Raw genomic sequence first — 12,570 nt, 5'->3', positions numbered from 1 at the left:
AGGTACCTGTAGTCTTTTGCCTGATTTTCCTTGTGACAATGATAAAAAGTAAGACCACCCACTGAGTTCAGGGACCCAGTCCATGACCTTGAAATGAGAGGATTTTTATCTGCCTGAAACATGCCATTATGGTGACAATTATAGTGTGAAAGAATATGGGATACTTACTATAAAACCAGCAGCCATGAAATGTGGTCATTGCCCAAAGGAATCTTTTGTAGCCATGCAATTATTAGTATCAGCAGAATTAAAACTAATATGTTTGTAGCAGCATTTTATCCTATCAACTGAAGATGTCTAGGAGCCAGATGTTAGGAGTCAATTACAAAATGAGATACTGTTCGGGAAGTGTTTCTGAGCCCACTGTGATGTATAAGGGAGGCCCAGTTTCCAAAGGCATGTGTGGGCTCTGTGTGAAAACTGTGTTTTCTGTAGACTGAGTCTTGCTGGAATTTTAAAGCTGCCCTAGGATGAACCCTGGAGTTTAGCTTTAAGACGTCTGTTGATGTTTTCATTTGGCGATTTGTTGAATCATTTCATATCTGACTCACTAATAACTGATTATTTATGTTATTAGGAAAATTAGGCATTTTGTCTCCCTCAAGAAACTGTGTTGTACCACTGACAATAATAAGCAGGTACAGTATCAGCTCCCTTCGCTGGCTTTGTCTGCTTGGCCGTGCGTCACTTCTGTTCTCTGCTTGTCTCACCACTGTTCTCTGCTTGTCTTTCTCCATGTCTAATTGTAGCTGCCAATTAAGAAGGTTTATGGAAAAATTATGCTTCTTTGACAATTTTTTTTATTTCCCTGCAAGCCTATATAACTTTATTTTTAGTGCACATCAGTTATGATTTAGCTTGTGGCTGAGGAACTCTCTAATATATAAAGTATAAAATTCTTCCTCCAAATAAAAAATGTCCTATTTTTATCTTAATTTCTTAATCAATTGGAAAGTATATATTCATTTGAGCATTTCACCCCTATAAATTCTTACAAAAATAAGAATCATTCCAAATTATTACTATGGCTTTTTTCCTACCTTTGTATCATATGGAACAATGCATTTGAATGTTATCATCTGCAGTAACAGAAGTTTAATAAGCCACTATATTTAAGAACTTTTTAAGGTCATTTTATAATGGAGGGCAACATTGGTGTAGGTATTTTTTCTATTTGGTTAGTATTTTTACTACTGGATTCTGTGTATTTTCACTTCATTGTAGATTATGTATATATTCATATCATTGTAGATTAACCATTATGCAACAAACATAATTATCAGTGATCTATTTCTGAAAGTTTAAAACATATGGCCTTTGATTTTTATGAAGATTTTAAAGAAGGGGCAGTATCTCTAAGGGATTTCAAGGGCTTCTGTGGTGTAATCCATTTTAGTAGGGGATGGCAGAAATGTGTGAAGTGCTGGATGAGAAGGTGAAGCCCAGCCAGGCCTGGACATCACCTGGAACCAACGGCATGTGAGTAGACAGTGGGGTGAGCCCAGTGAGCAGTGAGGATCTTCAGTCAGTTGTCTCAAGGTATCAAAAGGGTCCATGTCCGCATGCTTCTTTAAAAGACATAGTTCAAGATAAAATGCTTCCTCCAGCCCTAAGAATTTCATCTGAAATCAGGATGTTTTCACTTATTACCTTGTGAGAGGCAAGTCTTTGGAGACCTCTGGCAAAGGAAAGAATGGCCTTTCATAGGGAAAAAAACAACGTGTTCCAACAGCCACATTGCAACATACCAGAAGAAAGAATGAGTTCTTCGTAAGAGCTGACAAAGGCAGAAAGAGAGGGACAGGACACCTGGTGTCTCTTTAGAGACAAACTTCTGAACACAAGCAGTGCAGACCAACATTTCTGGGCTGTGGAGCCACAGTAGAGGACACGGGTCCACTGGGGCTCATTCATTCTCATGCTAGAAATTGACCAAGCACAGTTCTTGTCCAGTTCATGCCCTTCCCCCACCAACTCAGCCTTGCTCCTCCTTACCCCCTTTCTCACTTAATGACAGGGACCCCCACTCTCCCTGTCACCAGTCTCCCTGCAACTCCATGCACCCAAATCCTACCAGTTCTTCATGGCCCAGTGCAGGAAACATTAAGTAGCACCTTCCTCCTGAAGGCCCCCAGGGTACCCTCTGTACTTTGTATCACTCCCGACCATTTTCACAGCTATTTGTGTGCTAAACTGCCCTCTCCCCTCTAGCAGGGCCACTGGTCTGTGCTGTCCTGCGTGCTCACACTGCCTGGCATGTAGTAGGCCCTCAAGCTGCTGGCTAACGTGAATGAAACAGAATGTCTCAGTCCTGGCATCCTGCCTGCTGTAAAGTCCTCCTGTCCCACTGGGACAGCATGCAAGCCCTTAGCACCAGACTGGAGGATGCAGGGGTGGGGGGCCACCTGCTTTTTTCCTGAGGCTCTAAATAGAAACGCCTTTACCACCATGAATTAGCTGCTGCTCTGAGAAAAGTGGAAACGCAGAGCTCAGATACCCTGAGCCATTGACGTCACCTAATGGTACTGCACAGGCCTAGAGAGACATTTAGAGTTTCTAATAACAAAGCATTTTTATACCTCTGGCTAGCTTCAGTGTTGCTTCTTCTCATCAAAGGAGGCTGCAGTGAATGGCAGTGGGATCTGTTCCAGAGAGGGCTCCTGTCTGCAGGTGGTTCCGGTGGTGCAGTTTTCTGGGGTTTAGCTCTGATGTCAAAATCAGCTCATGGGTTTGCATTTTAACAAGGAGTGATGCCGTAAGCCAGGCTGCTGTCTCCTGGTACTGCTTGCTGTCAGCAAAGATTCCTTTTCCTATATGAGCCTGTAGCTTTTTGCCAAGAGGGTGGAAATGCTCAGTGAGGTTTGTCTGCTGTCTTTCCCTCCTCTGCACACACATTTTCTCCCCAGGTATGAGGTAAACACCTGTTCTGTACTGGCACTAGGGATGCAATGCATCTGCCCCAGATGCCAGGGAGGCCACAGACAGGTAAACAGAATAAATGGAATGCAGCACAGAGGAGGTGTGAACCAAGCACTGGAGAAGCTCAAAACCCAGGACCTAAGGAGGTTATCTGAGATTTGTAGGTATTGTCTAAAGCAGGGGGTAAGAAACTAGAGCCTACAGGCCAAATGTGGCCTGCACTGTAAATAAAGTTTTACTGGAACACAGCCACACTCTCTTGTGTGTTGCGCCTCTGGCTGCTTTCATACTATGGTGGCAGAGCTAAGGCCACATGGCCTGCAGAGCCTGAATATTTACCCTCTGGTCCTGCACAGGAAAAGGTTGCTGACTTCATTTCTTGAAGATAATTTTCTTTCTTGGATGTTCCATTTTCTTAGGCCAGCAACAGTCTACCCTGACCTCCCAGAAGTACCCCTTCTCTCCTTCATACACTTATTTTTGCCTTCGTGCCAACCTCTGCATCCTGTCTCAAACTTTATCTCACCTCTCCATACTGGTGTGAATATGAGGACCATGGTCCCCTGAAGCTTTTGCCTTTTTATGAAGACAAAATCCAAATGCAAATGCATGACTCAAACTTCAGAATTTCAAGGATCTGCAACCATGGTCCAAGAGTCATACTTGCACAGAGAAAAAAGGAGGCAGTTAGGGCCCTGACGTTATATCAGCTCTTGTTTTTTTTTTTTTTTTTTTTTTTTAAATAGAGTCTCACTAGACTGGAGTGCAGAGGCACGATCTCGGTTCACTGAGTTCAAGCGATTCTCCTGTCTCAGCCTCCTGAGCAGCTGGGATTACAGGTGTGTGCCACCGTGCCCAGCTAAGTTTTGTATTTCTTGTGGAGACGGGGTTTCACCAGGTTGGCCAGGCTGGTCTTGAACTCCTGACCTCAAGTTAGCACCTCCTGATCCACCTGCCTCGGCCTCCCAAAGTGCTGGGATTACAGATGTGAGCCACCGCACCCAGCTATCAGCTCTTCTTTTTACATTTTAATGTGGCTGCTAGAAGTTTTTAATTACATGTGTAGTTTGCATGCATGGCTCACACAATATTTTTATTGGACAGACCTGGTCTGAACTTTCTCTCCCTTGCCAAATCCTATCACAGATTCACCTCACCTGCCCTTTTGCAGGTGACTGGATGCTAATGAGCTACAGACATCCTCTTGTTTCTAGCAATGAGTCAGCCCCAGACTCACTGAGCCTCCAGGAAACGATGCTGTAACCAGTTTCCCAGGCAGCTAGGAGGCTTTTACTTTCCCTAGAGGACATTCTGATGGGTGCTTAAGCAAACATTTAGAGAATGTTTTTGTGGGGAGATGCAGAGCCTCTTTCAATCATTCTCAAACTGCTGCAGAAAGTTAGGTCTCACTTTCTAGTAGAGCTCTTTGTTGGACAGCGGGGAGTACCATGCCCTATTGAGCAAACTCGGGCAAGGGGACACCACAGGCCCCAGAAAACTGAACAGAAGTGGGATGCATGGGAGCTAGTGAGGGCCAGTGGACAGTTAGACATGGTCACCATCCCTAAGTTGTCTGGGCAGCAAAGTGGGGAAGGCTTATTCTTGAAGGGACCACATACACTTCAAAACCCTTTAGCTACAGGTTGAGATGGTGGGTTAAAGAAGATGGTCAGCCCCCCCAGTCAGAATGACCTCCTGCCCTTTTGTGAGAACAGAGCAAAGCCACCAATTGGCAGCTAGTAAGATTGTTTTTCCTGGCACAACCTGGCTTCACCAGCATGTCACAGAGGAGACTGCCCCACATTCTCACCAGGCTCCAGGATCTTCTCTTCAAGCCCAGCAGGTCCTGGAACATGGCCCTTGTCTGAGATGTGTGCAATCTGAGTGTGACTGACAGGCTGCTCAAGTACCTTTGGTCGATTTCTGTCCAGCCTCGCAGAACTGTGCTCACAGCCAGCTGAACTCACAAGCACCCAAGTACTCAAGGAAAGAATCCTTGAGTACTGTGCCCAGTACTCTGGGAAAGAGGCAGCCTCACACCATCTTTCTTTTCTCCCTCCCTCTTTTGCCTTCTCTCTTTTATCCATACTCTACCTTCAGTTGCCTTCTGTAGGCCTCCAGAGAGTCCACAGATTTTCCCATCCAGTCCTTACATCTGCTTGGACCATCCTCTCAATGGGTTTCTGCTGCCCGTGACCCTCAGTGGCTCATTCTGGTTCCCACCCTCAGGCTGGCCTTCTCTTGGATGTGTCCTTGGCCTCCACTGCCCCATGGCTTTACTCTCCCCACATTTGCCCATTTCTGTCTGTTTCACCTCTTTCCTTTCTAGGGGTGGTGTGGCCAATGGGCCTTCGCATGATGTGGGGCCTTCTCCTTCAGCTTCTGGCAAACCAGGATCCTTAGCCCTGACAGAGTCTAATTTCTCACGGCATTCTCAGCAGAACTGAGAGAAGAGAGTGGTGGGAGCAAGAACGAGGAGAGAGAGCTTCAGGGATTTACTTACTGGGTTCTGTTCATTGCTAGGTAGTGATAAAAACAAAATTTTGGTTTATCCTAAATTCCCAGTATTTGGCCCTTTGTTCATGCTTTTAAATGGTGTGGACCTTTTCTTGCATCCCTGTCCTTTAGGACTCAACTCAGTTTCTCCTCCCTCCAAGAAATCTGCCAAACCTTCCAGCCCATGTCTCTACCCTGCAAAAAGGGGGCAGGGTCACTTTTTATCTGCACCACCCATTGCATCATTAACCTTATGCTGCTTTGGGTGAGTTCTCGCCTTGGGGTGGGGACTGTGGGTGATGCCTTTTCATAATTCCTACTATGTATGCCCCATAGACATCAGAAAATTATTTTGAAAACTAAGTTTTACTCCTTAACACAATAACCTTTGGATGGCTTAGGAAATGAAAGATGCAGCTTCTGTCTTGTCCCAAATTCTTATTCCACGTAAAGTTGATCTATATGTAGCCGATAGATGTCTCACACGATGTTACAAAGAATAGTTTCTGCAGTCTTCCAAGGCACACATCCAAGTGTGACTTCTTTTTTTAAAAATTGGAGAAAAAGGCTACTGCAACTGAAAGCATGACTACTGCTATCTCTGAAAGCGGCTAGTCACATTTCGAATGGATTTTATACAATTGGAATATTACTATGATACAGACTTTGTGCACGTGTACCTTATTTGTGTGCCCTGAAATATTTGTTGACATATTTGGTAAAGCCACCAAGTAAACAAAATTATCCAGATTTTTCCATTTAGCCTTAGTACATATTTACAAGAAGCTATTTAAAGAAAGGCCTCTGATATTGCAAAACCACATTTTTTTCCCCCTGAGAAACCACGTTTGGAACAGCCAAGCCCTGAGCAGACATGAATGGAATACCTGCCGCATGTCAGGGACTGCAGGAGGCTCTGAGGGCACAAGACAAGCAGGGGCTGGCAGCAGGGAGGAGGGGACAGGGCAGGGGTACTGAGAATCCAGCCGTAGGATTGTGTGCTTGGGAAGTCTTGGCTTAGAGGAGGGAGAGACAACTTCACAACTGGTGGGGGTGATGGCTGCTGGAGGTGGTCATGCCAGGCTCTGCGAAGTCCCAGAGGGTCTGAAGCTGAGAGGGGGTCTTTTGGCTTGTGAGGGAAAGGATAAATTGAGAACATTCTGGCCACATGCACTTACACTGAGCATGATATGAGAAGAGGCTGCTGGGTTTCAGGTAGACACAGGTGCCCTTCACCCTGGCAGAGAAGCTTGGCCTCATAGCCAGCAGGACAAAGGCTTGGGGGTGTCTGCATGGTGATGCGGTTTCTTTGACCCATCTGTTCTCTCATTCTGTCTTCTCTGCTACATCAATGTATGTTTATAAGGCATGTGGCCCATGGTGGGGAGAAGTGGGAGGTGGAGGTTGGGAAAATCAGAGGGGAGGAAGCTATAGGTCTGAGCTACAAATAAAGTGTCTCTTTGTGTGAAACCAGTAATGCCTGCTCACCAGTAATAACCAGCTTCAGCAGGGACCTCCCACCCTACCCTTAGCTTAGCCTCAGTCCTGGAGGCCTAAACATAGACAAAAAATAATTTGACTTAAGAAAAGTAAGATAGGTTTGGTAATGAGTGATAGACAGAAATAGATGAGCTCTTTCTTAAAAATTAATATTATCTACTTATCTCTGATGCATTTAAGAGCACTAGGATTTAAAGAGGAGTATTATATTGGCCTTTGGCAGGTGGGTTTTTCTCCCCATACGTTGAACTAAAGTTCCAGAGGTTGCACTTCTACATGATTTGTGTCATTCAGACTTTTGCAAGAGTCTGCTCACTCTGGAAGCTTGTACTAATTGAGCCCAAGAGACTTTTACACTGCCTTAGGCCTCACTTCTGTTAAAGTTTTCCTTATTCACCAATTTTTAGGTCACTTATGGGTATCAGCACTCTGTGGGAAATTTTTTTTTTCCCAAGGCAATAGTTGGTGGCTGACTTCTCAGAAGGAATTCTTCACCTCACATGAAGGAATCTGGCATTTTGCTCAACCTAAATCATCCATTCAGTGAGCAGGTAGTGCCTGCTGGCACTTGGCCCAGGGGAAGATACAGGATTGATGAGACTGAAGTCACTCCTTGCACCTGCTCTCGCTAGAATAGAATCCCTGGCTTAGCTAATGGGACCCCATTTACCCAGTCACCCCCACCCTAAACTGGGGATCACCTTTAGTATCCTTGCTTTCCTGAGCCCCCTGCATCCTAGAAGCCACTTAGCTCCAAAGATGATGTCTTCTTAACAACTCTTGACTCCAGGCCCACTTCCCCACTGCACCACCACTTCCTTCAAGCCACAATGAACTCTCATTATCCTACAGAGCCTCATGACCACTCTCTCTGCCTCCTTGTAATGTGTGCTGGAGCCAGTTCATACTGACTTGTGAAAACTGTTTAGTTTCCCGGAATTTTGTAATTTAGTTGTTAAAGTAGCCATTATTAAAAATTAAATTATATAAGCATCAATTAAGCAAATTTTATTTGTAAGAAATAAGTACTTACAATCCATCCCTTCCCAAGCACATAACTATATTTTACTATTGTGTGCTCTTGCCATTCTGTACGTCTGTTTATCTGTGTTATAGAAATGCCAGATAAAGCTGTGCCATGTACACATCTTCCCAACTCCATGTTCAGTGACATCATTTTGGCAGCTTTAAACAGCCATGAGGGGAGTATTTTTAGACCAAAAAAATTGGCCAACTCTACAAATCAGGACTTATTTTTGATTGATTTTTCTAGACCTAAAAAAGTGATGAAGCAAATGTTAGTAATACAGGATAACTTAAATGTGTATCATGTCTATGGTGGTTTTATTGTGAATAACACAAAAACATCAAGAATGATTCCTCCAGTATTTACAAACTATTACTTGACTCAACAAAGATATTGCTCACGTCACTGAAAAATGAGTGAAATTCCTACATACATCTTTGTTATTTGCCTTTCATCTTACTTTTTGATGTAAATGAAAATATCAACTAACATATATGCCGAGATTCCACTCATTTATCAACTATGACCATAAATTGGTTGCTGATATAAGAGTCCAGAAAAAAACAGCAAAGGCATTTTGTGGGAATCCATTGGCTATGTATATAGAATCTACAACCAAGAGGACCTTACATTTGAATATTATTTTGAAATTGTGTGTTATACATTCTTTATGTTAGGGACTGGGACATTCTTAAAGGGCCAGATAGAAAATATTAGGTCTTGAAGTATCTGCAGAACTACTTAGCTCAATTCTGCCATTGTAGTGGGAAAGCAGCCATAGATGATATATAAATGATGGCCAAGGCTATGTTCTAATGCAACTGTCATTACAGAAACAGGTGGCCAGTTCATACTGACCTGTGAAAACTAATTGCTTAATTTTCTGGAATTATGTGGTTCTGTTGTTAAACCAGTCATTATTAAAAATTAAATTACATAAGCATGCAATTAAGCAAATGTTATTTTTAAGAAGTAATAAGTACAGCCCTTCCCTCCCCAAGCACATTACTATAGTTCACTATCATGTTAGTAATGTCAAGAGTGTACACGATGTGCCGTGTGGCCATATGCTAAATTGTGGCCTGGGCTGTAATTTCCTGACCTCTGCTTTATATCAGTAAAATGTATAATAAACTGATATTCAGCTATCTTTGCTTTTTCAGCAAGCTGGTAAACCCTCAGCAGCACACTGTTGACTACTAGCCTATCCGGTCCCCAGTCCTCATTCCGAAGGGCTCAGCAGTGGTTCCTCATCACTGACTAAACCATCATCAGGCATCGTTGAGGAACGAACTCCTCCCTGCTTTCCCTGCCACCTTCCCAAGCCACACTAGGCTGTTTATAGTTCCCTGCACATGCCAGGCTTGGCCATGCCTCTGTGCGCCGCTCCCTCTGTCTAGCCTGCTCTTCTTCCCTCCTGTCCTCCTGGACAACTCTTGCTCCCCTGGCCTGGGTCAAGAGTCTTCCCTATGACTGTCCCCTTCCACCTCTCTCCTCCACCCCACTGTGGAGCAGATTTGGTGCCAACCACACTATCACTGCCTGGCCGGACCAGACCATCCAGGGCAGCATCATGTCTTGGTCCCTGTGTCCCCATCTCCCACTGATGCTACTGAATGCACTTGGTAAAGATTGATGAGCGGAGCTTATGGAAGAGCTTATGTTTTAATAATCCAAGTGAGATGCCTTCTATGTTGACACTGTATCCGTTGCTCTCCAAGTGCTTTTCATACAGTAACTCCTGCAGTCCTTACCACAACTCCATGAGGTAGATACTAGGCTCCCAGTTTCTACAAATGAGGAAACTGAGGCTTGAAGTGGTCAAGAAACCTGTCCAGGCTTCACATAGGATGCATGTGTCAGAACCAGGATTCTAACCCTAAAGTAGTTAGCAATATGGAAATAAAAGAAGCACAAGTACATCTTTGGAGAATTCATAAGAGAAAGGTTTCCTTTGCTTGGGAAGTGAAGGGATGACTTCATGGAGGAGGTGTTGACTGACATGGGTTTGAGCAGTGGATAGCATATGTCATTATAGGCCAGGCACAGTGGCTGATGCCTGTAATCCCCGCACTTTGGGAGGCCGAGGTGGGTGGATCCCAAGGTCAGGAGTTCGAGACAAGCCTGGCCAATGTGGTAAAACCCCATCTCTACTAAAAATACAAAAATTAGCCAGGCATGGTGGCAGGTGCCTGTAATCCCAGCTACTCAGGAGGCTGAGGCAGGAGAATCACTTGAACCTGGAAGGCAGAGGTTGCAGTGAGCCGAGATTGCCCCACTGGACTCCAGCCTGAGCGACAGAGCAAGACTCCATCTCAAAAAAAAAAAAAAAGGAATACGTCATTGTAGGGAGAGGAATCCTCTGCAAAAGTGAAAAGGCAACTAGAGGCAGTAGAGGAGAAGATGATCAAGCATGGCTGGACCTCTCGATGTGTAGAGTAGGGGAGCCTGAGCTGAGGCTAGGCTTTATATCAGTAAAATGGCCTGGATGCTTAGCTGCCCACCTGGCTTGGCCTGGCTTCTTCCATAGTCCATACCCTTCCTCCAGGTGCTTCAGGGTCCACGGCCACCCCTGGTGGGTGTTTGAACTGAAGTAGATCATGCCATGTGGATGGGCCTATTTATGCGATGTGTCATGAAAGGGAGTGGCAGACAGGCAGCTTGGAGGCATGAGTGGAAGGCTAGAGAGTGAGGTAGCTAACAGCATCCCTGCAGAGGAGCCTGGGCCTCTTTTATGGAAAACTGGAGACCCAGACCTGCATAGCTCCTTGAAGGCAATGGGAGCACCTCATCCAGGAGAGGGCATGGTTAGGCATGCAGAAATGTAAATGGAGTAGTAAATATCAGTTCTGAATGCAGCATTTCAGAATTCATCTTTCCGCCACACTTTCCAGGCAATCTGCACTTAAAACCCTGTCATTGTACAATCTGCTTCTTTGTCTATAGGATCCTTTATTTCTCCCATGGTCAAAGCAGTGTTCATCACATAAGATTGGAGTCAAGCGTCTGGGCCTTTGCTTATGTGGTGTCTTATTTAAATACTTTCTAAGAACAAAATTTCAAGAAGTATGATCTCCTCCAGTACCATTGCTGGAAAAAGAAGTGAGGAGGAGGAAGAATTTGGAGTGTTCTTCTGTCCGCTTCTCACCCTGATTTGCTGAAGGTTAGGTTTTCTTGGGTGAGATTTCAGAGCCCAGCTCCAGGAAACTGAAGAAAGTGCATTTCCTTATCCTGACCAACTGTCCCCAAACCCAGAATCACCATGTAAGGAGTGGGCTCAGTGGTACTTTTCCTCTTGATTTGTCAGTCAAACAAGATGGGTGTGGGATGGGAGGCTGAACAGCTGCAATGTATGTACTCGAGGGTCTAGGGAGGAAGAAAAGGGCCAGGTCTCAGCGGGTGCTGTTCATTCTGCAAGTGTCTATTGAGCACTTTCATAGCAAACACAAACCAGAATTATGGCACAATGAAGAGAAAGCACGGGGGAGGCTGCTCTCAAGCTGCTTTGGGTTTAGTAGAGGTTTGTGAGAAGGTTTCAGATCACTGAACTGTTGAAAGAGTTTAAGTCTATTCACAGAGCTTTGGCCCACAAGTTACAAAGAAAGCAAAAGGCAGAGTCGTTAAGAAGCCAGTTGTAATCCATGGGGAACACTGGACCTGTCTGATGGTGGAAATCCCTACAGGAGGAATGTTCACATCCACCCACTGGCGCTAGGGAACAGCAGCCCCTTTTGCAACTGTGTTAAAAGGATAGGCATGTGGAGGGGCTAACACAGTGGCTCGCAACCTCAGCTGCACGTTGGAATCACCTGGAGAATTATCAAAGAACAAACCAAAACAGAGGCTCTGATAGATTGGGTCTGGGGTGCAGTTTGGGCATGAGGATTCTAAGAGCACCCCAGGGGATTCCGATGTACTGCTGAGGTTGAGAACTACCAAATTTTTGAGTGAATTAGATCTGGAGCCATGAGGTTATGTTCGCCTAGGGAGCTTTCCTGCTGGATGCCTTGGAGGGGGACAAGACTGATTTGACCAAACACTTCATGTCAGGGCAGGCTGATAGAAGGATGGCCTTTGTATAATTCTCACAGGGAAGACCAGGCCACTGTGGAACTTCCAGGGGTAGGGACCATGCCTTCATTGTCATCCTGTCTGCCCCCTAGGTCCTGGCACACAGAAAATATCTATTGAATAAATGCTTGCATCCAGGCAGAGAGAAGCCATGTGTTTGGGTAGCAGAAGTGGTTTCTGAGAGACAGGAGCCTGTGTGTGCACTTCTTCAGGCTGTGTGAGGGCCAAGGGGCAAGGGACATAGCATGGGCTTTCAGAGCAGGCACTGGCCCAAGAGAAGGCTGACCTGGGCAAGGCTGCTCCCCTGTCTGGACTCAGAGAGCACTGTGAGGATGTGGCTCTGCATGTCTTGTCAGCCATGTTTCCAGCACTTAGCACAAAGCCTGGCACACAGGAGGTGCTTCTGAAGGGGTAGATGACGTCCCGGGCAGTCAGCCCTTTTCCTGGAATTGGCTTTAGGCACTGGGGCTCCTCTCTCTGCAGGGCCTGACATGGAGGCACTTTACTTCCTGATTACAATGAGACTTGGGGACAAATGCAACAAGAATTCATTCCAC

The 12,570-nt window shown here is 45.2% G+C and overlaps 1 protein-coding gene across 41 annotated transcripts in view; it reads left to right on the top strand.

The window, feature by feature from the left end:
* PDE8B (phosphodiesterase 8B) overlaps positions 1-12,570 on the top strand; it is a 348,230-nt gene that overhangs the window by 273,521 nt on the left and 62,139 nt on the right. For 25 of the 41 annotated variants that reach the window (XM_078365293.1, XM_035291356.3, XM_035291355.3 and 22 more), the window contains one exon: positions 578-638. The exons of the other annotated variants lie outside the window; for them this stretch is intronic. In XM_078365293.1, coding sequence (XP_078221419.1) covers positions 578-638 — 61 coding nt within the window. The remainder of the gene's footprint in view (positions 1-577; positions 639-12,570) is intronic. 41 annotated transcript variants of the gene reach the window in all.

The sequence above is a fragment of the Callithrix jacchus genome, chromosome 2, assembly GCF_049354715.1.
Source record: "Callithrix jacchus isolate 240 chromosome 2, calJac240_pri, whole genome shotgun sequence".
NCBI lineage: Eukaryota > Metazoa > Chordata > Mammalia > Primates > Cebidae > Callithrix > Callithrix jacchus.
This window is presented reverse-complemented; position numbering and strand designations above follow the sequence as displayed.